Here is a 26,643-nt window from a genome sequence, read left to right as displayed (position 1 = left end):
AGAGGGAGGGGAGGGGTTGGCCATTTGATCCTCTGCAGCAAAAAACAGAGATGCTCTCTTCAAATGTCAGCCGCCTTTAGTGGTGCGCAGATTAAACAGAAAGTCTTTAGAAGCGAGCTACAAATAAACACCGGGCAGGTTTGATCCGAGCATTTCTCCGGATTTTTTTTTGAAGTGATCATCTCGTCTCGATTCGCCCCGAGTCCGCGTCTGCATGGCGCATAACGCGAGCTGCCTGCGCGTTGTTGTGTGTTGTTTTAATATCGCCACCCCCCTCCTTGCTTTGCCTAGATGGCCACGTAATGTGCTCTCTCTGTGTGTGAGTGTGTGTGTAGTGTGGTGTGGTGTGGTGTGGTGTGTGTGTACGCCTCACGGTCTGTCAAAGCACCTGCGTCCTAAGATGGAGGAAAGAGATGAGGGGCGATGATGCCACCTGCCCTTTAACTTGGTTTGGCTCCAGCAGCCTGTTCACTATCCGTGGATCGCTCAGTGGCTTTGCAAACGGCTTCTTCTTACGAGAAACGTCACATGTGTGTGTGTGTGTGTGTGTGTGAGATCAGTGAGATGATCCGGTCATTAAAGGGGAATATCAGGGTGTGAGAAGCAGTGATTAAGTTTACAGTGAACTTAGACTCTTTATGTATATGGGCACAGGGAACACACCCACTTTGTGATGGAAGTTTTAAAGGGAAAGTCTAGAATGATCTGAAAGTGCATTCTATTTATGAGGATGATGATGATGATGATGATTCACTCACTCACCTTTTAATTACAACTCAAAGTGGAGAGCAGATCTCTGTTGGGTGTTGGCAGCTGGTGCTATTTGCAATTGCAATAAAATGGATTTTTGAAGTCAGCAATTCTTCAAAAAGGTTACTCAAGTGAAAAGCATGGAAATAACCGGAGTATAGTTTAATGCAGGAGGAATATTAAGCTTGAGATTTAATGCACTGTAGGCAAAATGTGTTCCTCTTTTGCTTATGTATCATCTGAAATCCAGCCCAGTTTCAGGGGATTACAGAATTAGGTTATTGGTGCCTTATGCTGTTGGTGCACATGGACGAGGCCGTCACATGAAGTTGCATCTTTTCTTTTTTTTTGTGTGAGTTGCTGCGATAGGAAACCTCTCTATTTATGAAGGCCTGAATGGCCCGTGGTGAGGACAGCAGGTGCCGGAGGAGGGAGTGCAATAAACATGTCGGAGGAGCAGCTGGGGCCAAATTGCACCCTCGTCATTCAAAGCCTATCAGAAATCTAAGCAATACAAGCAAAGGTCAGGGTCGCCTGAGCTCTCAATGGAGGAGAGGCGTTTTAGATGAAAGCCTGGAAATAATGAATTTTATGCCCTGCATTAAATACATAAAAAAAAGAAAGGAAATTAATTAAAAAGTAAGCTCTGTGTTTTAGCCACATGTGCATAATTCTCAGCTGGGCAGAAAGAAAAAAAAGAATGTAACATACAAAACTGTTTATAGCATCAGAAAGCTTGGCCTTAGGCTGGGGACGTTCAGGTGCACAAAATCCCCACAGTTAGCATTATGTTTTAAAAAACAGCACGGCTGGTTACCATGGTACCGCCTTCCACCCTCCATCCCCTTTCCACTTTAACTCATATCCCATAACTGATAAGAGCTTCCATCCACCAAGCAACCACTTTGTCTCCACTCTGACTAAGTTATGGACCTGAATTTTAGTTTCATTTCTGTAACACCAGGGCTGCGGCATATAAACTGTGGTGTAATTGTTTTAAACCCCAAAGGAAGGTTTTGAAAGAATGGAATATAGGAATTATATATTTGACTAAATCTACATTTCCCTCACAAGTAGTTGTGTGAGACGATCTGCACCTTTTTTCTGTCCTTTGAAACAAAGAGACGGAGCATTAGAATATGAGCTTGTCCTATAACTTTTGATGTCTTGTTTGTCCCCCCCCTGCCTGCTTCACCATAATCACACTAAGTTATCTCTAAATCCTGCTTAAGAGGAGCAGGGGTGTACAGCTGGGCCTGAATGTAACACTAACACTGTTACAAAGAGTTCACCCTGGTATTTAATCTAACTATGGATTTAGGTCTCTTTGCTCCATTGTCCAGCACAGTAAGCCTTTGGCCTGTAATGGTATTACTTCAACAAAACTATATTATCAACAGAAAAACTGGTTTGGTCTGGAGTTTTACATTGTGATGTTTTATTTATTTCATTTGCAGCATACGAGACAGATCTTTTAAATATTGCCCCGGGATTGCCTTTGAGAAAATCAAAAGCTTTGATAAAAAAAACCACAGTCCTGACATTAAAATGCAATTTATTAATCCATTCATTTTGTATTCATCCTGCCCCCCTCATTTCCCTCCTTGCCCCTTTGCTCCTGATTAAACAAACCTCCCTGGTGAACAGCTAATTGTCTCATACTCCTCCAATTTTAATCGCAAAATAACAAGCTGAGTCTCTCAGATGGGAATCAAAGAAGACGAGGCGATATACATCTCCTAACCAGACCAGGCTCAAATGTGTGTTTGCTTTTTTTTTGGTCCTGTAGATGAGTTTGGTTTGCACACAATAGTCACAAAAAGGTCAGTTTAGTCACGTTTTCTGTGATGTGGCCCCGCTGTTAGAAACTCCACCTATCTGACATTTCAGGCTGCTTCCAAATGGCCCCAACAGTTCTCTTATGTATGGGCTGTACTGCCAAACAATGGACTGGGGCTCAGGTTTCAACACAGCGAGGAGGGACAGTGACACAGGATGCAGAACGGAGCTCTGTTGTGTCTTCCTCCGGCCCGTCCCTGCACCGCGAACTAACATCACCAGCCGACGGTCAATTTACTTTACTTGTAAAGTGGTTCTAGGGATGAGTGAGAGAGAGGGAAAAGGGTGAGTGTTTGCCTGCTTGCGTGTGCTTGAGTGGACATGGAGAGACAGCGATAGCTGAGACAGAGAGACGGAGATAGAGATGCAGACCAACAGTATTGCTGTTGCAATCACTTTTTCACTGAGGGGGATTGAAAGTTGATAAACAAGCATTTTGCAGAGTGCTGGCTGTGCTTTGGCGAGGTTTGCATGTAGTGGGCAAAGTGGAGATGTGGGTGTGGAGGGGTGAGGGAGGAGAGTTTATAGGAGGATGGAGGGGGGGGGGGGGGGGGGCTGTTCTGCCCCTGGACCCCTCGGATATGGACACGCAGACTTTTGAAGTCTCACTGGCTGTTTGTTTTGAGGTTTGCGTTTCTTTTGTTGTGCACTCTTCATGCACCGCAGGTTCATGCAGAGGACAATATCTCTGTTTAGTTTACATTCAGGAGCATGGATACAACTCTCATTGTGTCTTTATAACAAGATTACAGAAACAAGGAATGAAGAGGTGGACATAATAGGGATTATTATTATTATTATTATTATTGTTATGATTATTATTATTATTATGATAAATGCATGAGGGAGAGTGTGTGTACCCCACAGAGGATAAGTCAATATTTACTCAAGGGCACTTTTCTCTGCTGTTCTGCTTTAAAGATGCAGGAACTAAATAAAGGTGAACGCTAAAGGGTACATATGAAAAAGGATATATAGGCTGTTTATGAAAAAGATTCCGATTTCATCTTACCTGCTCGCTCAGCAGCAGAGCATCAAAACACAGAGAGAGAGAGAGAGAGAGAGAGAGAGAGAGAGAGAGAGAGAGGGGGATGTTTTGGAGTCAGTTCCATCTCAGCGGGTTTTAAAGCTTCACTTGTTGAAAAGTTCAGTGTTGAGCTTTGATAGAAAATCCTCGGCACTCTGTGTGAACCCTCAACTGAGGCTGAGCGAGGAAGAGGAAAAAAACAACTTCCTCTACTTTTTTTCGGGCAGATCCCGGTTTAGTATTTAAGAGCTGCATCATGGACATTTCTGAGAGAGCCACTATAAGTGAAATGGAAAAAAAGCTGCTTTTGTAATAGATTTGGTATGTTTCTCTCAGGCGGTGAGGAAGATGAAGTGAGGAGCTATTACCTTGATGAAAAAAAAAGGGGAGCGAAGGGGGAGAAAAAAAAAGAGCTTTGATTTATGGAGGATTCATTATTTACTGACCATTCTTCGCCCCCCTCTCTCCTTGTGTCCTATCCCCTCTCGCCCATCCCCCAACATGCTTATATATGCACCCTGAAAAGCTCGATAAAAATGCGCAAATTTGATTGATTCTAATAGCAGACTGACAGGGACCCCAGCTGGGGCACTTAACTATGCCTATGAGTATGTGTGTGTATCTGTGCGCTTGTGTGTGTTCGCAGTATACACTCTGTTCCTCTAGTTAATAAAGGAGTGTCTGCGGCATGCATGAGTGCCCTGACCCACCCTAGAAGTAGCACCCCCCCCCCACACACACACACACACACCCCCCCTCCTTCATCCAAACCCCTCCTCACAGAGCAGTGTCCCATCCTTTGGTGCTGATGCTGATGATTTAATATGACATCTCTCTTTTTTTCCCCACCCTCTATTTTTCCCCATCTCTTTCGTTTCCTTACCCAAAACCGCTATACCCTTCCCCCTCTTTTGCCTCTGTATCCCTCCCCCTGTTCCTCCTCCTCCTCCTCCTCCTCTCTGTCGCCTTTTTCTGGTTTTAGAAAATGAGTTCCGGGGCGAGCTGGTGAACCAGCGGTGGACACGAGGCGAGAGGACCAGCAGCCGCTGTCAGGCCTCCCAGAGACTGCACAGCCGTCGACCAATCATGGTGAGTGACAAGGTGCAGCAACCCCACCCTACTCCACCCCCCCGCCCCCGCCCCTCCCCTCAACCCACCAACCCCCTGATTTTCTGCTTCCTGGGCATTTCCCCCAATCCCTAACTCAGCGGGTAAAGTAAAAGAGGGAGGGGAGGGATGGAGAAAGGAGGCAGGAAGGGGAAGAGGGTGTGTGTGTGTGTGTGTGTGTGTGTGTGGTTGGGTGAGGGGGGGTAGAGAGCATTACTGGGCAATGCCATGCTGGACAGAATAACATGAATCAGACAGCACATCAGATCTCCCTCTCGGCCCCGCCTATCCTTCTCCTTGCTTCAGCTTAGTTGAGTTTAGTTAAGCTCAGCTCAGCACAGCTCAGCACTTTTCCTGCTGCTGAGTTCACTTCACCAAGGGGTTTTTTTCTTTATACAAACACAATAAAAAAGAGGAATCAAACGGTCGTCCTTGAGCTGCTCACTCTTTGTTATCCCTGATATTTATCCTGAGCAGCACAGAGGAGAAATGGTTGCTCTCTCTGCCACCCTGTCCGTCTCCTTTTCTTCTCTTTCACTCTGCCTGTCATTCCAGAATCGCCGTCTTCCATCTTTTTTTCGTAGCTTTATTTAAAACTCGTGACCCTGCTCGTCACCTTTTCAAGGTTATTTCTGTATTCTGCAAACATCTGGCCCCCCCCTTCCCCCCTCCCCCTCCCCCCTCGCCCACCTCACGCATCACAACTGAGACTGTGACACTCAACAAAGAGATGGAGGGATTGAATGGAGATTGAAAGAGAGAGGAGTGGTGAGGCAGAGGCGGGGTGGGGGATTGTTTTCCCCTGGGCCCAGTAAAAGTAGTTTTGCTTCCCCCTGATGGCTTGGGTTCATCTGAAGAGATGACTTTTATTGATTTGGTTTGATTTCTGCTGCTGAGGGAGCGGAGGAAAGAGGCGGTGTCTGTTTCAAACACTACATCATCTGAAGCGGCCCCTTCTGTTTGGCCCCGGCACTCCTACCTGCCACAGAGCCAATACGCTCCTTATTATCTTTTTAGACTTGTAGCGGACGGAGATAAATGGAAAAGCTGGCACGGATTAGAGGAGGAGTGTTTACGGGAGGAAGAGTGAGAATACAGTTAAGTTCATATTTAGTCATCTGGAATCACATCAGGGTGACTCATCTCTGACGACATGCTCTCTCTTTCCCTACACACACACACACACTAACTGACTGACTCACATCTGACCCATAGCGTGGTCACACACACACGCCACGCTCTTTCGCATATGCAGCTAGAATCAAGTTGCCCCTCCCCTTCTCCTGTCCCCCTCCCCCCTCCGCTCACACTCCCCTCTGCCACGTGTGAATTATTAAAGTGAAACTGTGGAAGGGCTAAGCATGTAGTGATCCAACATGGAGGCCGCGCAGCGTGAGCCGCCTGTCCAGGGAGGTGCAACGCCACTCTTTTAATTGGCGTTTGCTGTCGGCAGGTAATTTTGGAAGATGTCAGTCTTCGTCAGCCGTCGACCCTCGTGAAGGTTTATTTCCCGAAGACCTTCCCTCTCCCAGGCCCTCTTCCTCCTTAACCCCTCCTCTCCTCATCTGCTCTTGTAAACCTGAAAATGAATAAAAGAGTCATTTACGTGCAGCAGGGGATGAAAGGTGACCTTCTCTCTGAAGTCATTGCCCCCAGCCAGCCATTTACATAGAGCTGTCAGAATGCAGAGCGGCACAGAGGCCTTGCTGCACCGACCATTGCACACAAAGGAGGACATAATTGATAGTGTACAATACAGCAGCTCTTCCTCCTCTTCCTCCCTGCCTTTTCCTGCTCCGTACTCTTTCTCTTCTTCCTCATTTCACTCATATGTACACGTAAACAATCACACACAATCCCATCGGCGCTTAATGTGTACATATTTGCGCATACAAACTTTTATACTCATTTCCACCCCAAACACACTCACACACTCTCTCCATCTCTTCCTCTTCCTCTCTCTCTCTCCCTCCCTCTGATATGCATAAAGCATTAGAGGTATTGTGTAGGGCCGACGCACTTCGTTCAAGGAATCTAATTAAAAGACAACAAGGTAAAGGACAAGTTTGAACATAAATTTCAAGAGAGGCCTTTGAAAGAGATTATGAAAATCAGCTGAGCGTCTGCCCGGATGCATCTGCATTCACTGGCTGCGACTTTGTGTTCATACAAATTTAATGAGCTGGAATTGAGAAAAAGGGACAGGGAGAAAGAGAGAGGAACTCAGATGTGCTTACCTATTTAAATGTGTGTAACTATGGTTACGCAAACATGAAAGCAGTAGTGGCCCCTTTCAGTCCAGGTTTCTGATTCATCGGATGACTATCAATGCAAGGTGGAAGGATGAAGAAGTACAGGAGGAAGAGAATGATGTATTATAACTACACAAAGGAGGAACATGTGCATCAGCCTCGCACACACATATACACACTTCATTCTGTCCCTCACACACGGGCGTATATATATAGTGGTTACTCTCCCTCTCGTCGTAATCACATCCAGTTATTCAAAGTGCTTCATTATTATATATACATATGATTGTATTCACATTATCATTTGAATCATCAACCAGCCGACTCCTGATGTACCAGTTAGTTCTGAATCAAGCTGCAACTTTGTGCACACTGATGGTAAATGACTCACTTACAGTTTACTAGATTACTGTACTGTAAATATATGAAGTTCTGGTACTTAACATGTTCCTATCTTGGTATTTATTAATCTCAGGGTTCTAATATGACATCAGCTCAATGCTCAACATCTGCCTCCTTCCCTCCTTCTTTTCCTCCGCACACACACACACACACACGCTTGCTCGCTTATCTTCCCACACACGCTGTGGAGCGCAGGAGTCAACTGCTCCCTTTAGAGGGCACAAAGCTGCTGCTTGTTGCAGGACTCCTACATTAACAGTGCTCTATCAAAAGAGTGGAGGCCAGTGAGCGAGCGGGCGAGCGAGTGAGCGAGCGAGGAGCGGGCCAAGGCGCTGGAAGACTGGCACAGGAAGGGAGGGGCTCCTTTCTGCACCTGTACCTCCGGTCGTCCCAACACTAGACACTAATGAATGAAGTGCACCCTTAAAAGAAAACCCCTTAACAACAACAGCGTGCTTCTTCTTCTTCTTCTTCTCTTTCCCTCCTTCTTTTCACAAGTAGTCTATTAGCAGGAAAGGGCCATTGCCAAATAGAGAGACAGATTTTTTTTTAAAAGGGGGGGAGAGAAGAACAGAAACAGGGACTCGGTGTTTGAATCCCAGCGTGGCCGTGCCAACTTGACTATAGAAAAAAGCAACAAAGCAGCTAAGTGCCTGCACAAGGATAAGGGAGGGGAGGGGGGGGACAGGGAACCGGGGGATAAAGAGGAGGGGGCTTTTTTTGGGTGGGGACGTACAGGAGGGAGGAAGTGTGAGACAGAAACCGAAAAAAAAAACCGAGAGGAGAGACCTGCGATAAAAAACCCAGTAATCAAAGCTAATGGCTTCATTGTGTCTAAAAAGCATCTGATAGCTTTAGAGTGCAGGGAGAGGTGTGGCTAAGGGTCAATATGTGTGTGTTTGTGTGTGAAATGTGCGTGTTACAGCCGGGTTAACACCTGCTCCTTTGTGCCTTAAAAGCCAGGCCAGTAGTACGCAACGGGTAGGACGTGTCCCCTAACACACACACACACACACACTCCCCTCCTTAAACGGGTTATTACAGTGGCTTTTTAGGAGGCGTGTTGTGGCTTTATTATTATATACGCCACAGTTATGATTGCCAGCCCCTCTGCTTACAGAGGCCGTGGCCCTTGTGCACTCTTTGCCAGTTGCTACTGCTCAGTATACAATCATGGCTACCACTCAGGTGCAGGAAATTACAGGGAGAGTGATGGGATGGGCTGTGTGTGTGTGTGTGTGTGTGTGTGTGTGTGTGAGGGTGGGGGATTTCAAAGCAGCTTGAACAGCCAGGCTTGTTTTCTATTCTCTACTATGTCACCATCAGTCTCCCATGTTATTATCTCATAAGCCAGTGTGTGTTTTGACGATTCCTCCTCCGCTCTTTTGGATCTCTTGCTCCCTCTCTCTCTGTCTCTCTCTCGCTGTCTCTCCTTCCTTCTCTGCTTCTCTCTCTCTCTCTCCTTTGATGAAGTGAGGAGGCTGCGTGTACAGTAGCTTCAGTAAGATACAGTACACGCGGTGAGAGAGGGCTGTTTTGTGAGAATTAAAGCTGTAATGATCTCTTTGTGTCTGTGTTACCTTTTGTTGTGTTTCTGTGGGAGTACGCTTCGTTGTGAATGAGGGTTATTACAGCCGCAGAAGAAGAAGAAGAAGTAGAAGAAGAAGAGGCAAAGATAATTAACAATGGATGTGTGCTGGAACATATTGAGGACACTGACAAATCAGCACTGATTTTGTTTCTCTTTTCCTTCTCCCTCCTCTCGTTCTTTCCTGTCCTCCTCTTCCTCCTCTTCCTCCTCTTTACCTCTCTTCCCATCTCGCCCCTTTTTTTCCATCTCCCGTAGATGAGTGTAGAGGGTGATGACAAGCGAACTCGCACTCGGTCCAAGGGAATCAGAGGTGAGTGTGTGGTCTTTTGTCCCCACACCCACACACACACACACATACGCCATCATCTCAGTGTGTCTGCGTCCATCCTTATGTTTAGTTATCAACAGTATACAAGTCTACTTCAACGCAAATACACAATCGTGTATATTATTATACTGTATATATATAAATATATGTGTTTGTGTGTGTGTGTGTGTGTGTGTGTGTGTGTGTGTGTGCATCAAGCCTCCACATGTGTGTTTGATGTTAAGAAGCGAGACATGCAGGCGAACAGTTCACAGGGTGTTTCAGAGCGCAGGAAGGAGTCCAGTCATTCCAACTGCATGATGAAAGACTGAGAAACTGAGATGTGCACTCACTTTTACAGTGTGTGTGTGTGTGTGTATGTGTGTGTGTGTGTGTGTGTGTGCTCTTCATGTATCTTGATACCCGGGCTCTTTCTGACATGTGATTAATGCATGTGATACCGGAGCCCAAACTGAATTCTCTGGGATGGTATTGTTTTCTCATTTGGGTCAAATGAAAATAGGATATTTCTCCAAATTCATTCTAGCGCTCAACTCCCAATCGATGGCTGTACTCAGCTGAGAGGGAGGGTGTGTGTGTGTGTGTGTGTGTGTCTTCGTATTAATTGTTTGTGAGCTGAGCTTGATTTATGTTTTGAAGGCAATTAAGTTAGCCCTGAATGAAGTGCTGTTTTCTACTGATGAAGGCAGTTTTCCTTTTAATTTCATTTTCCCAATTATGATAACTAAAGTGCAACAATTAATCATGTTGTATCGCTGAAGTCTGCATATAATTGTCACTTCTTTTCTAAAACAGCACTGAGCAATTTGGCTGATTTAGAATTTCTCCTCTGCCTGCGTGTGTGTCTGTGTTTGCACTCTGTCTGCGTGGGAGTGATGCTTTTACTTATGTTTGCTTTTCCTCTTGCTTTTGTGAGCATGTTTTTGTATGTGCGTATGTTTGCATGTAGATATGTGTGTGTGTGTGTGTGTGTGATCTTGGGAGTGTAGGTGTTCTGTGCTCCTGATCATGCAGTCAGCAGTGCGTAAGCCTCTGTGAGGGAGACTCCTGGGATTCATATGCATTTGTGATTTATTGATCTAAGTTTCTTTTAGCAGCGCTGTTTTCTGAGCAGTCGTTCACCTTTGTTCTCGCTCTGCGTATCTCTCTCCCTCTCTCTCTCTCTCTCTCTGTCTCCCCCTCCCTCCCTCCCTCTCTCTCTCTCTCTCTCTCCCCCTCTCTCCTCCGCAGCAGTGCCTATTGAGCTTGTAGGACAAGAGCTGAGGTAAGGAATCGCCTTGGTCTTTGTTCAAATCCCTTTCATAAAGTTCTTTCATGCACATCGCAAAGCACCTCTGGCTCCAGCCGACTCACTGTCAGGGACGCTTTAGATGGTCTTATATTATTATTATTTTTATTTCGTATCATCGGCACTTCTCAGCCCGTGGCCAGTGCCTCCAACAGGCTGGTATTGATTTCTCGCCGCCTTTTGCTATTTCCTGTTCAGAACGCAATGAAAAGAGCTTTAGATCTTTTTGCAGTCGAATCCTAGAATACAGTACAGCATAATCAGAGAGGATGGTGAGTGATGACCGCAGAGTTTTTCCCGTTTCCCAAGCTTCTTTAGATTGTTCCTCTCTCCTCGCCTCCTCTCGCCTTCTCTTGCCTCCCACCTAGGCGGCTTCGAGGGCCCCATCGGTCATGAAGTCCATTGTCTCCTCTCCTCCCCCCTCCTCTCCCCCTCTGCTAAATTATATTTTCATCCTCTCTCATTTTGTCACACTTCACCTCGGAGCATTGATCTGTGCTCGGCACTCCAAAAATTCCTTGAGGTTTCCCGGTTTAAGGAAAAGTGGAGGCCAAAGAGAAAGAGAGAGACAGAGAGAGAGAGAGAGAGAGAGAGAGAGGGAGAGAGGGAGCCTTGTTTAAAATGCAAATGCTGCATTTTTAATAAGTGAAATTAATAATAAGGATAATTGGAGTAATAAAGGGCAATTGCTGGAGGAAGTTAATGAGAATTGAAATGAGCCGTCCTGAGGGGTCATAGCAACCTGAAACAGAGAGGGGCGGGGGTCGGGGGGGGGGGGGGGGGGGGGGGGGGGGAGAGAGGAGAGAGGGAGAGAGGGAGAGAGGGAGAGGTCGTGCGAGACCTGATGATGATGACTAGCGCGGAGAGAAGAGCAGGGGAAATTACAGCGGGCCTGGGCTGATCCTTATCGCTCATAGTAACAGGATATAGGCCAGGGTTGATGTACGACACACAATATTATGTTCTCTCCGGCTTGATGCCACCTGCATTCAAGCATTCTGCGTGTCTGTCAGTCGGAGGGGGGGCGATGCACATCTGTGAGCATGTGCATCTTTGTGCATGCGCGTGTTTGCATGCCCTCTATCTCTCACCATATTTCTTTGTTTTCGTTTATCTTAATTTACTTTTCTTTTTTTTTTATTGCCTTTGCTTATCATTTGCTTCTGCATAGGGACTAAAATGCACCCTGTCTTAAACATATCTCTAACCTCCATCCATCCCATCCAGCTGCCCCACCCCTGGATGCAATGGCTCCGGCCATATCAGTGGGAGATACTCACGACACAGAAGGTAGGGCAGATTACAACCCACCCTCTGTCTGTCCTTCCTCTCTGTCTGTCCTCCGTGTCCTTTATGCCCCCATGCATCTGCTTGATGGAAATGCTCATTGTCACTTCATTTAAAAATACATATATATGAACATATATCTGATTGTTTTTTTCTGTGCCGTGCTGTTGATTTAGCATGAACACACACAAACACACTGCTGTGGTGCAAAGATGTTCTGCTGTCAAAATGATTGTGATTATCATGAAGGATTTATTGGAGACCGGTTGAGCTTTAATGTGATCTTGAAGGACATGATAGGAGATACACGTGAATGTCTAAATTGAAGTCGTCATTGCCTCAGAGAAAGAAAGGCGGACATCAGGCAAAATTGAAGTAGTTGTTTTCATTTTAAAGCACCATTTGTTGTTACAGAGAGGTATTTATCGGGTTAATAAATCTTAAATAGGGACACAATCTTTAATCTTCTTCTTCTGGATTGATACCTGCATGTTTATGGTTTTTGTGAGACCATATTTGTCCAAAAACCTTCCAAATCTGAATTCACTACATTTGACAGTTTTGAGCAGACAGCAGTTTGATGCGTGTTGTTCCAGTGCGGCGCCGTGGCTTCCCTCTCTCCCGCTCTTCATCCCCTCCTCTCTCCCCTTTCTGTCGTTTACCCTCAGAGAGCTTGTAAGACTCGGGGCAGCTCACTGGCTTGTGACTCCTGTTTATTGGGGGGCAGATTCAGCGATCTGTTTACATGTGTACTGCTTCAGAAGGCAATTTCAGATGCACTTTGTTTATAGATCATCCTTCAATCTCCTTGTGCGGCTCCCAGGTGAGAGTCAGAGGGAGTTTATTGGATTTTACCCTCCGCTGCCTCGCCTGCCGCCTCCCTACAAGTTGTTCATTAAACGTTCCAGTCAATTGGCTGAGATTGGTTGTGAAGTCTGAGTGAGCGAGCATGGCGCCCCCCTCAGGTTGTTTTTGTTCTCTCGTACACTCGGCCTAAATCCCTCCTCATGACAAAACACAGGCGCACTCGGCCTCTCCAACATGCCGCAGCTGAGCTGGTTCTATGTTTCATTTATGATTTCCAGTTCCGACTCTGATTGGTATTCATGACACTGCTCCCTCTGTTTTTCCTCCTTCTGTCCTCTCTCTCTCTCTCTCTCTCTCTCTCTCTCTCTCTTCACCCATCAGTGTTTTGGGTTGCCCCATTGCCAGAAAGCGGCGTCTAGAAGAGGCGGAGGAACAAGAACAGGAACAGGACACAGAGCGGCCTGCCTCCAAGAGGAAATCCCACCCCTTGAAACTGGCCCTGGATGAAGGCTTCAGCGCGGAGAGCGACGCCAGCAGCGAGGCCGAGGGAGAGGCAGAGAAGGATGGAGAGAAAGGAGCAGAGGAGGAGGAGGAGGCCAAGGTGGAGGAAGAGGAGGAGGAGGAGCACAGAGAGGCTGCTGTCGAGAGGGAGGCGGGAGAGGAGCGAGAGAAGATGACAGACAATGTGCCAGACGGCAGGCAGACACACGAGGAGGAAGAGCAGACACAGAGTCAACAGGAGGAGATGAATGAGGACGAAGAGGAGAGGGAGGTCGAAGAAACATATCAGAAGGAGGAAAGCACATCTGTAACTGATGCTGCTGATTATGCTGAAGGTAGACGTTTGACATTTGTAGGCACCTTTGCTCGAGTCTCCAGATAAAAAGTCATCGTTTTTCTCAAATACATCCCATAAATTGCTGAAACATCAGTTGGATACATGATGTTTTGTCCTGAGTGGAGCTTTCAGGCCCCCCCCCCCCACACACACACACACACACACTGACCCAACCATAACCATAAACCTATAGAACTCATGGTGTCTATGACCGAGATGTTTACACAGTTTAAAATAATTTAAATGTAAATGTAGGAGTCCAGTATCAAAGCCCAGTGGCTGCTGATGAAGAGAGAGAGAGAGAGAGAGAGAGAGAGAGAGAGAGAGAGGCTGTATGTTATTACACTTCATAACATTCAGAAAAACAACACTTGATATCACAAGGACGCACAATGTCCTTTAATTGTTCATTGATTTTTGCTGAGAGGTGAGATACTGTAGCTGTTCCCCATGATGGCCACTAGGGTGCAGACCTCTGAGAGCGAGCGAGCGAGCAAACCAATGAATGACTTTGACTTTCTATCTCTCTACATATTAAGCTTATTAAGACTTACTTGTGTTTTTTTTTTCATTCCACAACTGCTTTATTTCACTGTGTGATTTGCTCACCCGTCACCCGTCTGACCTCTTGACCTTTGTGTTTGACAGAGGAGGAGTGTATGATCGTGGAGCCTGAGGTCAGCCCGGCACCGCCCGCACCCCAACACTGTCACTCTCCTTCTCACAGTGCGGAGGAGGTGGCCAACTCTCTCCTCCATCTCGGCCGAGTCTCACACTCCAACACCGTCACCGACAACAATGCTCCGACGGTGGCCATTCAGCAGCCTGTTGCTATGGAGACTGAAGAGGATGTCACTGTGGCGGCCCAACAGTGTGAAGAAGTGAAAGTGGAGCAAGAGGAGGGAATAAATGAGGCAGAAGAAGACGAGGAGGTGGAAGACAGAGTTCAAGTATTGGAGGAGTCATCTGTTCTGCAGAAAGAGACAACTGATGTAGAGGATGAGGAGCAGGAAGAAGAGGAAGGAAAGGGCACAGACAGGAGACAGGAGTTGAACCATCAGTATCTCAGTGAGGATGCTCATCATCAGCAGATCAAAGAAGAGCACGGGGGAGAGGAAGAAGATGAGGAAGAGGAGGAAGAAGAAGAAGAAGAAATGGTAGTGCCACAGCAGAGACAGGACATACCAGCAGAGGAGGATGAGGACGAGGAAGAGGAGGACGATAAGAACCTCATTCTGCCCGTTTCTGATGTGCCAACTGCCGTCCGCACCATCACCAGCACCGCAGCAGCTCAGGGAACACACATCAAGACTGAAGACCAGAGGAGCAGCCCTCTGGAGGACTACAGCTCACACTACGACACCAACAGATCCAGTCCACTCGACAAATACGACAGCGACAAAGCCAGCCCGCCTCCCAACTACCGGGCCAGCCCTGCTCTGAGCTACAGCTCGCACAGGGCCAGTCCCATGGAAGACTACTTCCCCAACCCCAGCATCGACACCTACACCATCCACAAAGCCTCGTCCTCCGCCTCCCCCGACATCATCGAGGTGCATTCGGACAAGTCGGACGAGAAAGACTTTGACGACGGGGACGGGGACGACGAGCGGGACGACGACGACAGCATGTCACAGCGCTCCACGGTGACGGACGAGTCGGAGATGTTCGACATGACCAGAGGGAACCTGGGTCTGCTGGAGCAGGCCATCGCCCTCAAGGCGGAGCAAGTGAAGGCAGCTGGACCCAGAGAGCTGCTCCGTGCCCCAGATATCCACCACCAGCGATACTTCACCATGGATGACAGGCCCAAACACCTGGACATCATCCGCAAGAGCTACTTCAGCAAAGGTAGGACTGGGTACACAACAGAAAAAAAGTGCAAAAAAAGCTACAACACGTACTTAGAAAAATGTTAAGAGCACCGAAACAGCACTTTTGTATGTTTAAACTGCATATGTTTGAGTTTATGTACACATGTTTTTGCATATACTGTATATCTAAAGCACACAACAATCTAGTCTGACCACGCAGCCGGTAGTTTCCTCTCCTTCCTGTCTGCTGTGTGCTGAGGCCTGGGACTTTGCTTGAGCTGGGTAATGCATCAGAGCCAGGAGGAGACAGGGACCCCTCCTGGTGGTGCATTCAGGGATGCTCCTACATCTGTAAATCTGCAAGTCTGATGTTGAAAATGATGTTGCCACAATAAGGCTGTGGGCATCATGTCAAGAATTGCTTTTACATTTTCAAAGCAGTGTCTTAGAACAACGTGGTGATATTCTACCTGTCAACAATCACATTAGCTACCTAAACAATGAATGTACAAGAGCTACAACCTGCCAAAGCACCTGTACGGTCCTTCAGTGAACAGTGTTTAATTAACACAGATGCTAAACCGGTGCAAGCTGTCATGTGCTGGACTTACTGGATGATGGGATCAGAGTGTAACAAAAAAAACAGTGATGAGTCACAGAGCTCCGTTTAGATCCTCCCCCTCTCCATTCTCGCGGGGATGAAGTGGTTTCAGCTGAATAGACTTCCATGAAGAGCATAGAGTGCTTGAAGAGAGAGTGTGAAAAAAGGACGACAGGGGGAGAGAGAGCGGGAGAGAGGGAGAGCGAGCGAGTGACAAGTGAAGAGAGAAAAGGGGGAAGTTGTAGCAGTGTAGCAGTTGAAGTGTTTGTTTACATGCTGCATTTGTTGGGTGCTGTGTGTTTCACAGATGGCATATTGCCCACTTGTCATGCTCCTCACACTGTAGCGGCGGTGTGATGACACGCCTGGTAGTGGTGCCCTCTCCTTGGCCTCAGCTCCCTCCTGTGGTGACGTCTCTGTTCTGCTCAACACTAATTAGGAGCATCATGTCTCGTTAACATTTAATTCCAAGGCCAGTATAGCATCGCGTGGGGTTTTTCGCCGTCCACGCACTCCTAGCTGCACCGAGGGGCGAGCCGCTTCACTGCTCTAAACCCGAGTACAGCGGTTCTGAACCTCTGCACCCACTCTGACTAACTCTCATCCATGCAGGCGTGTTGTTGTAGAACTTTATAGTATCAAAAGTGGTTGACACCTGAAAGTCTAAATGGTTTTACAGTAATTCATGAAAGAAGTGGATCCCTGACAGACGATAATGCTTTTGTAAAGTTTGAATTATGGCCAGATTTTGTGCTAAGTCAAGCAGACTGTTGATGCTGAAGGTATTAACCACGTGCCTTTGTCCTCCTCTCCTCTCCTCTCCTCTCCTCCTCTTTCTTTCTGTTGCCTCTCTCATTCATCCTCCTCTCTTCTCCCTCTTTTCATCCCTTCCTTTCTTCTCCGCTGCCTCCCTTGTCTCTCGTCGCACTCTTCCTCTTTCATCCGCCCGTCTCTCCTGTCTTTCATCTCTGCACCCCTGCACCTCTTTCCTTTCCCATATTTTGTGCCTCACCCGCTCTCCTCTCCCTCTTTATGTCTCTCTACCTTGTTTCATCTCACTTTCTTTCTCCTCCACCTCTCCTTTCTCAACCCTTTCTTCTCCCTTCTCCTTCATTCTTTCCCCCTTATCCAGAGAGCAGTAGGCCAGAGAAGCGGGAGGTCAAGTGTCCCACCCCGGGGTGTGATGGGACTGGTCACGTGACCGGTCTTTACCCCCACCACCGCAGCCTGTCGGGCTGTCCGCACAAGGACAGGATCCCCCCGGAGAGTGAGTTTTCCTTCGCTGCTTTGAAAGTGTGTGAATAAGTGATGCGAGTAAGAACGGAGAGAAGAGGAAGACGACAAAGGGCGAGCCGACAACGACAGAAACCTGTCCCTTCCTCTCAGTCCAGCTCTGTTTGAAAGGAGGGGATATGTACGATGGGACTGTTTACTGTCACATTATTACAAACCGCCGCCTCTCCTGCAGACACAGTCATTTGTCCGTGTGTGTCTTTAATGAGGTCATTCATATACTTGGGAGTGTACAGCTAATTTACTGATTGCTAAATATTTGGCATTTTCTCTTTTGGCATCAGCAAGCAATTTAGTCCTACTAGAGGCAGACGTGTCAGAGTTCGAGTCCGAGGCTAAGAAAACTCCAAATATACACGGCTATAGTCCGGTTCTTACTATTCTCTCTTTCCTGCTTTCTCTCTTTTGTTTGTTCATCCTTGTCCGACTGACTTTGTACATCTTCCTCTCAGTTCTAGCCATGCATGAGAATGTGCTGAAGTGTCCGACTCCTGGATGCACCGGTCAGGGTCACGTTAACAGCAACCGCAACACACACCGCAGGTACACACGCACTCCATTGTGTATAAATGTGCAAGTTGTTTGTGAGTGTGTGTACTTCTGAATCAGAGAGCATTATATTTATGTATTTTCCCTGTGTGTGTATTTGCAAACTCATATATTCATGTATTCAGGGCAGCAGAAGTGTCAGTCCACATCAGTGTGATGCAGATTTACACGGTCAGCAGCAACGTGCTCTTGTTTAATATTCATCTTTCCTCTCCTAGTCTGTCTGGATGCCCCATCGCTGCTGCGGAGAAACTGTCCAAGGGCCACGATAAGCAACATCTGTCTCAGCCGAGCGGAGAGCCATTTAAAGGGAGCCCCAACGACAGAGTGTTAAGGTGGGAACCAGGGTCAGAGCCTCATTTTTAAAATATATGGTCTAACTGGTGAAAGACTGGAAACAACACACAGAAACAGACACAAGTACACAAGTTCACTCAAGAATTTTGAGATATTTGCATTTGGAGTATTTTTTATTTCTGCAAATCTCATAAATATTAACTCTGGGTTACTACAGTTTACAAACCAAGCTCTCCAAAATGAGACATAGAAGCTGATTCACACTGTGGAAAACTTTACTTTATCTCCAATTCTGTGTATTTTCAGTATTGATCAACATTATTTACATCAATCTACCTTTATCTCAGTGCAATTTGAATGTAGATCAGTCTGTGTGAAAAGTATTTATCAGCTGTATTGTTGGTGCTTTGTTGACTTATTCCACTTTGATATGTGGGGTACATAAGTGGAACAGAGGCTCCTTCCTTTGTTAATGAATGGAGCTTACATCATAGCAAACGCTTCACCTACATTAAAACCATTCCCTCCGACTCCAGACCCACACACAGCTGAGTCCTTGTCAAGGTTAGCTACTTTAACACGCAGACGATGCTGACCTTGGTTGTTCTGCCCCTCCAGAGAGGCGGAGCCGGTCTGAATAACAAGGAAGTCTTATTACAGTGTTACAGTCTGGAGGTCTAATCAGCGCTGTCACCTCTTTATCTGCGTTCATCTACCCGACTGGCTGGCCACCCTGATCACAGGCAAAAGAATGATAATTAACACAAACCAGACGTTGGTGTTATGCTAAGTCCACACTCTTCCTCGCTGGTATTTTAATTAATAATGCAGCCGATAAGCTAATTATGCAAGTTATAGGGGCATTGTGGGGGATAGGAAAAATAATTGCTTTCCTTGAGGAAAACCCTCATCAGTGGCCCAACAAAGCATCAAGGATTAAAACATAATAAGGCTTGCCATGTTTTTTATACTCCGATTGTTATTAAAATTAACTTGGCCGTCTGTTGTGTTTGGAGAGCGCGGCAGACGTATTCCACATGCAATCCGTGTTCTAATGGAATTCATGTTGAATAAATAAAAAGAAGAAAAAATCCCCCTGTGATCAATGGTAGAAAGCTTTTACTGTCAAGAAATCCCTTCTTAGCACATCCTGCGTGTTTGTGTGTGTGTTTGTGTGTGTGTGTGTGTGTGTGTTTTGGCTTGCCCACACCAACAGCGGTGTGACTACAGGCCAGGTCATGTAGCTTATTAATGAGCGTATGGTTGGAGTCCAGAGACGTTATGGGCCACAGTGTACAGAATGTAGAGAGTTGGGGGGGGGGGTCGGGGGCAAAAAGGATGAGGAAGGTGACTCCACTCCTCCATTCCTCACAGGACCCCACCCTCACCCTACTCCCTCCCTCCCTCCCTCTTCCGCTCCCTCTCCTCCCTCTCTTCCCCATTCCCCCTTCTTCTTTCTTTCTTTCACCCCCCCTCCTCTTCCTCCTCCTCCTCCTCCTCCTCCTCCTGCTCCCCCCCTCTGACTCTCTCCCTGGTCTATCAGTGGATTTACGCCAACAGGTCTGACAAAAGCCCAGGCTCTCCAGGAAAACGAGAGGGCTTAAAGCTCATAAATTCCATGCTGTACAACATGCAAATGTGCCCTCTGCTGATAAGAGAGCTTTTAATCCTGCTGCACTCCTGCTAAGTACACCGTTGCCCCTATCTGTACTCTCTCTATGTCACCCTGCCTCTCTCTCTCATTCTCTCACTCTCTTATTTTCCCTCTCTATGTGTTCCTTGTTCTTATTGTGTGACTCTTTATTGCATCAATCCCCTTTTATGCTCCCCACGTCAGCCTGGTTAAGCTTTGTTCTGCCTCCCTCCGTATCGCCTCTCACATCTCCTCTCCTCTCCTCTCCCTCTCTCTCATCCAGGCCCATGTGCTTCGTGAAGCAGCTGGACGTGCCCCAGTACGGCAACTACAGGCCCAACATGGCGCCCGCCACGCCTCGCGCTAACCTGGCCAAGGAGCTGGAGAAGTACTCCAAGGTGTCCTTCGATTATGCAAGCTTTGACGCTCAAGTGTTCGGGAAGCGCATGCTTGCTCCAAAGATGCCCACCAGCGAAACCTCACCCAAAGCCTTCAAAAGTAAGCCGACACACTCACCTGGAGCCTTTCAAAGGGTCGGCCCAGTGTGCTTTCATGTCCTTTAATATGTCATTTCATATATCAGGTCCTGTTACACGACACTAATTGGTTAATTGATCTCCCTCAGTCATTCTGCTCAACGCTTCCTCCTCCTTTCCTCCTGGAATGTATTTATCCTTTAATCTCTTTAGTTATATTATTAGCTTTCTTTATTCTCCCAGCCTAAATCCATTCGACACACTAGAAATTGCGTTGGAAATTCAATTTTGAGTTTTATATCCCATTTCCCCCTCTCCTCTGTTCTAATTCTTCATCTTAAATGGACAGATCGGTGGTGATGCTGCATCTTCTTCTTCTAAGTGCTATCCTGTTATCTTCTTGCAGCTAAACCCTCATTCCCCAAGTCATCATCGCCCAGCCTGAGTCTCCACGGTTACGGGAAGAGCTCCTCCTCCGCCTATGATTACTCCCACGACGCCGAGGCCGCTCACATGGCTGCCACCGCCATCCTCAACCTGTCCACACGCTGCTGGGAGAAACCTGAGAACCTGAGCACCAAACCCCAGACCAAGGTAACCAAAGCACCAGACACCATAATGAGCAAACACACGACTCCGAGCGTCACAAAGCCTCAGTGATGATTGATTAATGACCCGGTAATTACACTATTCTCATGTTAGACATAAATGTATTCTCTATAATTTGCTATTAACTACTGACAATGGAGGAGATGGCTTCATGGTGTTAGTGTGCAGGTAATCAAGAAAGAGAGATTAAGAGAGGATTTTAGTGCAGATAGAAAACGATGCAGGACACAGCTGCTGTGATCAGAGGAGTGTATGTCTCCTCCTCTCCTCTCCTCTTCCTTCTCTCCCCTCCTCTCCTTTCCTCTCGCCTCCTCCCCTCTCCTCTCCTCTCCTCTCCTCTCCTCTCCTCTCCCTTCATCATCTCTGCATGAATACACCATCAGGAGGCATTGGCTTACAGCAACAGGATGGTGTTGAGATGCAGTTGCATCACTCCTCCCATCCTCTTTCATCCTTTCATCCCTCCATCTCACACACTTTTCATGTTGTTATTGAATTTGGCTGACTGCCAGTTCCCTAGATTACTCTTCCACCAGGTAGCCTTTTTTCATTATCTGCCGGACGGATCTCCCACTCGCTCTCTCTCCTCCCCCGCCACGCTGTTTCATTTTCTTTCCCTTCTCTTTTTTACCCTCTTTATCGCGTTCCCTTCCTTCCTGTCTGTCTCTCTGTGTCTCTCTCTCTCTCTCTCTGTGTCTCTCTGCTTCTGCACTCCTTCTCTTCCCCCTCTGTGCTCAGGAGGTGTAATTGGAGCAGCACTTTCCCCCATATTGTGATTTTTAAAAGCCTTTTGCCTCACGGAGGAGAGAAAGTGACTGCTTCATCATTTTTCGATTTCCTGACACGGTTTTAGGAAGATAAAAAGCGAAGATTAATGTCTTTGGCAGCACAACAGATGAAGGTGTTGATCAACAAGGCACCGATCCAAGCACAGGCCGGAGCCGCTGTGTGTTACAGCGCAGATCAGCTCGGGAGGGACTGATCTGGAATCAGAGTCAGAGCCAGTTCATATCCAATATTGAAACACTGGAGCACCGAGCTTATCAACCAGGGACGTTTCTGGGAGCGCTTCCCATTTCTCCTCCTCCTCTTCTAACCCTTTGATTTTTTCTGGCCCATGACCAACACATATGAGCGCCATTTTGGATGAATGCTGCAAACGTGGCTCATATCTCCCCTCTGCTTCTGTTCACCTGCCAACACTATAATAGGGCACAAATAGATGAACCTCGGCGTTGGTATTGTTGGCAACGTACGAGTATATTAGCTTTCATTACAGCGTCCCAAGTAATGGAGCTGCTGTCTTCAACTCGTTGGTATTCTTGGGCGAACCGCTCCCATGAAATTAACATATGACACAATAGAAGACTAGATAAGATGATGATGTCACCTGATGTCATGTAGCCCTAGTCTCGAACGTGAGAGTGACCTCATATTATATTTTGTTCTGTCAAAGGAAATGGACATCGAGGTGGATGAGAACGGAACCTTGGACCTGAGCATGAAGAAGCCCATCAAGCGAGAGGGCAGCCTATCCGGCGCCAGCCCCGGAGTCCGATCCCCGGACCCTTCGTCCTCCTCCTCGTCCTCGCTTCATCACGGCGGAAGCAGCGGGATGACATCGCCAAATCACGGCCACGCCTACAAGCAGGAGGAGTGGGAGGGGCCTCTGGATTACACCAAACCTAACCGCCAACGGGAGGAGGAGATGGACGAGGTCAGTGCAGTCAGACCGGGAAGAAATTGCATTTAAATTGGAGGAATTACAACTTTTAAAAACAAAGAACCTCCCCCCTGAGATTTTCAAGTATAAAACACTCATAATTGCTTGTTACTGTGTGTTTCTCTAATCCTCTCTCCCTATTTCACGTTCCTGTTTTATCCTTCTATTTGTTTGGCTGTAATGTGTGTGTGAGTGTGTGGGTGTTAGTGTACAGTTCAAACGCAGCTCTTTGTATCAGAGGTGGTATGTCAGGTGCATTGCACCATCCTGGCTTTGGCATATGGTAATTTTCTACTCCTTTGAACCTTTTCAAAAGAAATATAAAGGACATTGAATATTAATTTTTAAAAGGATGCATTCAGAAACATCGCTTGTCTACAGAGAATAAAAATAGGATTAGAGTAGAGACTCTGCATGCTGCCAAAGGGTGTCCAGAGGCTCTTTTCTTGTATGGAGGCTGGGAGTGGAAAAGGTAGGAAACTTCTCCTAAAACAAACTGCAATCCATTCCAACTACAACAAGGCCTCAGAAAAGCATCCCGGAGTGTAAAGGAATCATTAAAGTAACGTTGTGAGTTTGTGCTGATTTCCATTCCGCCTCTTCATCCCTCAGATTGAGCACACAGGCCAGTCGTTTGCTTCGTCCGACCCAGAGGACTGTGACATGATGCAGGACGGGCAGGAAGACAGAAAATACCCAGGAGAGGTCACAACCCCGAGCTTCAAGGTCAAGTTCCAGCCCAAGGACAGCAAGAAGGAGCTGCTCTCGTAAGTGAACGAGCACCGAAGAGAAGACGGGACAGAGAATGAGCTTGATCTTCAGACATGCCTAACTCTCTCTCTCTCTCTGTCTCTGTCTCTCTCTGTCTCTCTGTCTCTCTCTCTCTCTCTCTCTCTCTCTCTCTCTCTCTCTCTGTCTCTGTCTCTCTCTGTCTCTCTGTCTCTCTCTCTCTCTCTCTCTCTCTCTCTCTGTCCCTCCAGATGTCCTACACCTGGATGTGACGGCAGCGGCCACATCACTGGAAACTATGCATCTCATCGCAGGTAGGTTGAAGTGACACACACACACATATAGATCTAGTGAAGTGGTAAAGGAGACGTTACCTGAGTTGAGTCTCCTCCGCAGCGCTTGCGTGCACACTGGGTGTCCACCACTAATTCAAATATTTTTATTTGATCCTGACACGCCAGAGGCAACGATGTAGCGTGAGCCTGGGAAGCAAAAGACGGTCATTGACTTTGATATGCATCAGTAATTTACTTCTTGCCGTCTGTCCTCTCCTTCCTCAATGACCTTGGTATGCCTCGCATTCTTGATTTCCCTTCACTCATGTCTTTCTTTCTCCTCTTCTCCTTTCAATCCCCTCACACTTGCTTACTCGCCCCTTTCTGTCCTTCTCTTCCTCTGCCCGTCCTTCGCTCTCTCTCTCTCTCTCTCTCTCTCTCTCCCTCCTTTCTCTTCCCTCTCCTTCAGTCTGTCTGGGTGTCCTCTCGCTGATAAGAGCCTTCGGTCCCTCATGGCGGCCCACACCCCTGAACTCAAGTATGTCTTCTCTACACCTTCACTGCCTTTTCACTGCCACTTCAATGCAACTGCTACTGACACTGCCAGACGGCACAATGCTGTATTCTGCTGATGTTACCTGACCTTTTGTTGCTTGCTGCTGCTGCTGCTGCTGCTTCTGCTGCTGAATCTGTCACCCCGTGTTTTATTTTCCACATCTGCCCGGGACTGTGTTTGCTCTCACTTCAGTCATTTCATGCTAAAGAAGAGAGGAGAAGCTGGAGTTGTGTGGTGTTTACACTCATATCTCTATACATCCCTGACATCGCGCGCAAAGGACGAAACCCAAGCGTTTCTCTCATGTGCATAATCCCATTTTCACTTTCATCCTCGGTGTGGTTCGTTTCGGCTTAACGGGCATTAAATGATACATATTGCTCCTCTTTCCCCAGATGTCCTACTCTAGGATGTGATGGCTCAGGTCATATCACAGGAAACTACGCCTCCCACAGAAGGTAACACAAACATAAATGCACACACACACACACACACACACACACACCAAACACACACTATACACAGTCAGTTAGCCAGGCTTAGTGACAGATCATGCTAGATTTAGACAGGCACCACATACACATTCCTTCTTTTCATATTCTCCCTTCATCAAGCTACACCAGACCTTTTTTCAACTCTATGTTATCAACTCCGTACTTTCTGTTTTCAGTCTCTCTGGGTGCCCGCGTGCCAAGAAAAGTGGAATTAAAACTCCTACCAAGGACAACCAGGAGGACTCCGAGCTCTTAAAGTTCGTACCGCTCAAAAAGCCATAATGTCTGCTTTTAGCGAGACTGACGGTAAAAGTAAAATGCAATAAAAGAGACGCAAGTCACTATGAATCAAATGTAGTGAATCAGAGTGACCTGCCCCCATAATTGAATCAATCTTCTCGCCTATTGATAGAGTATTCCACTTACAGCAGGTACTGACTGAATATATAGCTGATGGCAGTGTATCATAGCATAGAGTGTCAGAAATACATGGGCCTCTTCTTGCATTTTCACACATATTAAGTTGATACAGCATGTTGTTAACCCAATGTGATACAAAGTAGTGTTTGTTCTGTGACCTACTTCATAGCTCTTCAATTCATAGTCATATAATTCAATGCATGTTGCTAAAATATGTGGAAAAAAGAGCTAAATTAAAAAAAATAACTCTGGACTAGTAGAGAAAATCCTGTATCTTCTTTCTGATTATTTTCCCAGCTTTCTCTACATTTGATATCTTGTCTCGCTCTTCTCTGCTCCTTGCAGATGTCCGGTGCCGGGCTGTGACAGTCTGGGCCACATCAGCGGGAAGTACGCCACGCACCGGAGCGCCTACGGGTGTCCGCTGGCAGCCCGCAGACAGAAGGAGGGCCTGCTGAATGGGACTCCGTTCAACTGGAAAGCCTTCAAGACAGAGGGGCCCACCTGTCCCACCCCAGGGTGCGACGGCTCTGGACACGCCAACGGAAGCTTCCTCACACACCGCAGGTAAGAGCCCAGCAGACGGCTCATCATAAATATGTTAGTGATGATGTCACCGGTGCCCTTAGCTGTAACATGTGGGGAAAGATGGATGGATCAGTTTTAGTTAACAACTTCAGATTCTTGATGAAAGAAGACCAATCAATCATAATCATATTTATATATATATACACACACGCTATTGTTATGAAATGTGTGTGTTAACTGTATTTTAAATGAGCTAAATCAGTGAATGGGAATATGAGTGTACAGGCCTTTACAGCTTATTCAAATACTTCTTCTACATTCCTGTGGGTTGTCACACCCCCAGCTGAATGTGTGTGTGCGTGTGTGCCTGTGACATTGTGTGTACCTGTGCCTCCAGCCTCTCAGGATGCCCCAGAGCCTTGTATGCCAAGAAGAAGGCCAAGTACTCCACAGAGGACTACCTGACCACCAAGTTCAGAGCCAGTGATGGTAAGGCCTGTGTGTGTGTGTGTGTTTAATGCCATGTTATGTAAGTGTGCGTGTGCAAAAACCATACCTTATATCTTTAGAGCAGATTGTAATTGTAAAGCACCTGGTCTGGTTTCTCTTGCAGTTCTGGACAACGACGAGGACATCAAACAGCTCAACAAAGAGATTAACGACCTCAACGAGTCCAACAACGAAATGGAGGCTGACATGGTCAACCTGCAGACTCAGGTGTGTGTGAGTGTGTGTGCTCAATTACCCAGCATGAAGTGTGTTTTAATGTGTTTTGCTGATTCTTATATAATGCATAATCGACCCTAACGAGACTTCATTTTGAAATTTTCCAAAACATAAACAACAATTTCTCCTCCTTGTACGATCGGTAGCAGGGATTACAAACAGAAACGCGTGCCTGAGGTTCTGGTTCTGTTTCAGATCTCCTCCATGGAGAAGAACCTGAAGAGCATCGAGCATGAGAACAAGATGATCGAGGAGCAGAACGAGGCTCTGTTCATGGAGCTGTCCGGCCTCAGCCACGCCCTGATCCGCAGCCTGGCCAACATCCGCCTGCCACACATGGTAAGTTCACGTGTACGAATGCTCACACACACACTCACACACACGCAGAGCAGAAACTACTTAAA

At 46.9% G+C, this 26,643-nt stretch overlaps 1 protein-coding gene across 2 annotated transcripts in view; it reads left to right on the top strand.

The window, feature by feature from the left end:
• Positions 1 to 26,643, top strand: part of myt1b (myelin transcription factor 1b) — a 73,479-nt gene that overhangs the window by 44,343 nt on the left and 2,493 nt on the right. The window contains exons 4-23 of one of the 2 annotated variants that reach the window (XM_076167164.1): positions 4,599 to 4,705; positions 9,224 to 9,278; positions 10,527 to 10,560; positions 11,812 to 11,874; positions 13,060 to 13,514; positions 14,165 to 15,367; positions 17,064 to 17,198; positions 17,677 to 17,767; positions 17,992 to 18,108; positions 19,987 to 20,201; positions 20,586 to 20,773; positions 22,245 to 22,505; positions 23,124 to 23,278; positions 23,492 to 23,554; positions 24,467 to 24,529; positions 24,742 to 24,822; positions 25,331 to 25,552; positions 25,911 to 26,002; positions 26,127 to 26,230; positions 26,435 to 26,578. In XM_076167164.1, the coding sequence (XP_076023279.1) occupies positions 4,599 to 4,705; positions 9,224 to 9,278; positions 10,527 to 10,560; positions 11,812 to 11,874; positions 13,060 to 13,514; positions 14,165 to 15,367; positions 17,064 to 17,198; positions 17,677 to 17,767; positions 17,992 to 18,108; positions 19,987 to 20,201; positions 20,586 to 20,773; positions 22,245 to 22,505; positions 23,124 to 23,278; positions 23,492 to 23,554; positions 24,467 to 24,529; positions 24,742 to 24,822; positions 25,331 to 25,552; positions 25,911 to 26,002; positions 26,127 to 26,230; positions 26,435 to 26,578 (3,848 nt within the window). The remainder of the gene's footprint in view (positions 1 to 4,598; positions 4,706 to 9,223; positions 9,279 to 10,526; positions 10,561 to 11,811; positions 11,875 to 13,059; positions 13,515 to 14,164; positions 15,368 to 17,063; positions 17,199 to 17,676; positions 17,768 to 17,991; positions 18,109 to 19,986; positions 20,202 to 20,585; positions 20,774 to 22,244; positions 22,506 to 23,123; positions 23,279 to 23,491; positions 23,555 to 24,466; positions 24,530 to 24,741; positions 24,823 to 25,330; positions 25,553 to 25,910; positions 26,003 to 26,126; positions 26,231 to 26,434; positions 26,579 to 26,643) is intronic. The other variant, XM_076167165.1, reaches the window with a different exon arrangement.

This window comes from Genypterus blacodes, unplaced genomic scaffold (assembly GCF_046128005.1).
Source record: "Genypterus blacodes isolate CSIRO-AG114 ecotype Tasmania unplaced genomic scaffold, CSIRO-AGI_Gbla_v1 ptg000156l_1, whole genome shotgun sequence".
In the NCBI taxonomy this organism is placed as follows: domain Eukaryota; kingdom Metazoa; phylum Chordata; class Actinopteri; order Ophidiiformes; family Ophidiidae; genus Genypterus; species Genypterus blacodes.
The sequence above is the reverse complement of the archived record's forward strand: the minus strand, read 5'-3'. Positions and strand labels throughout refer to the sequence as shown.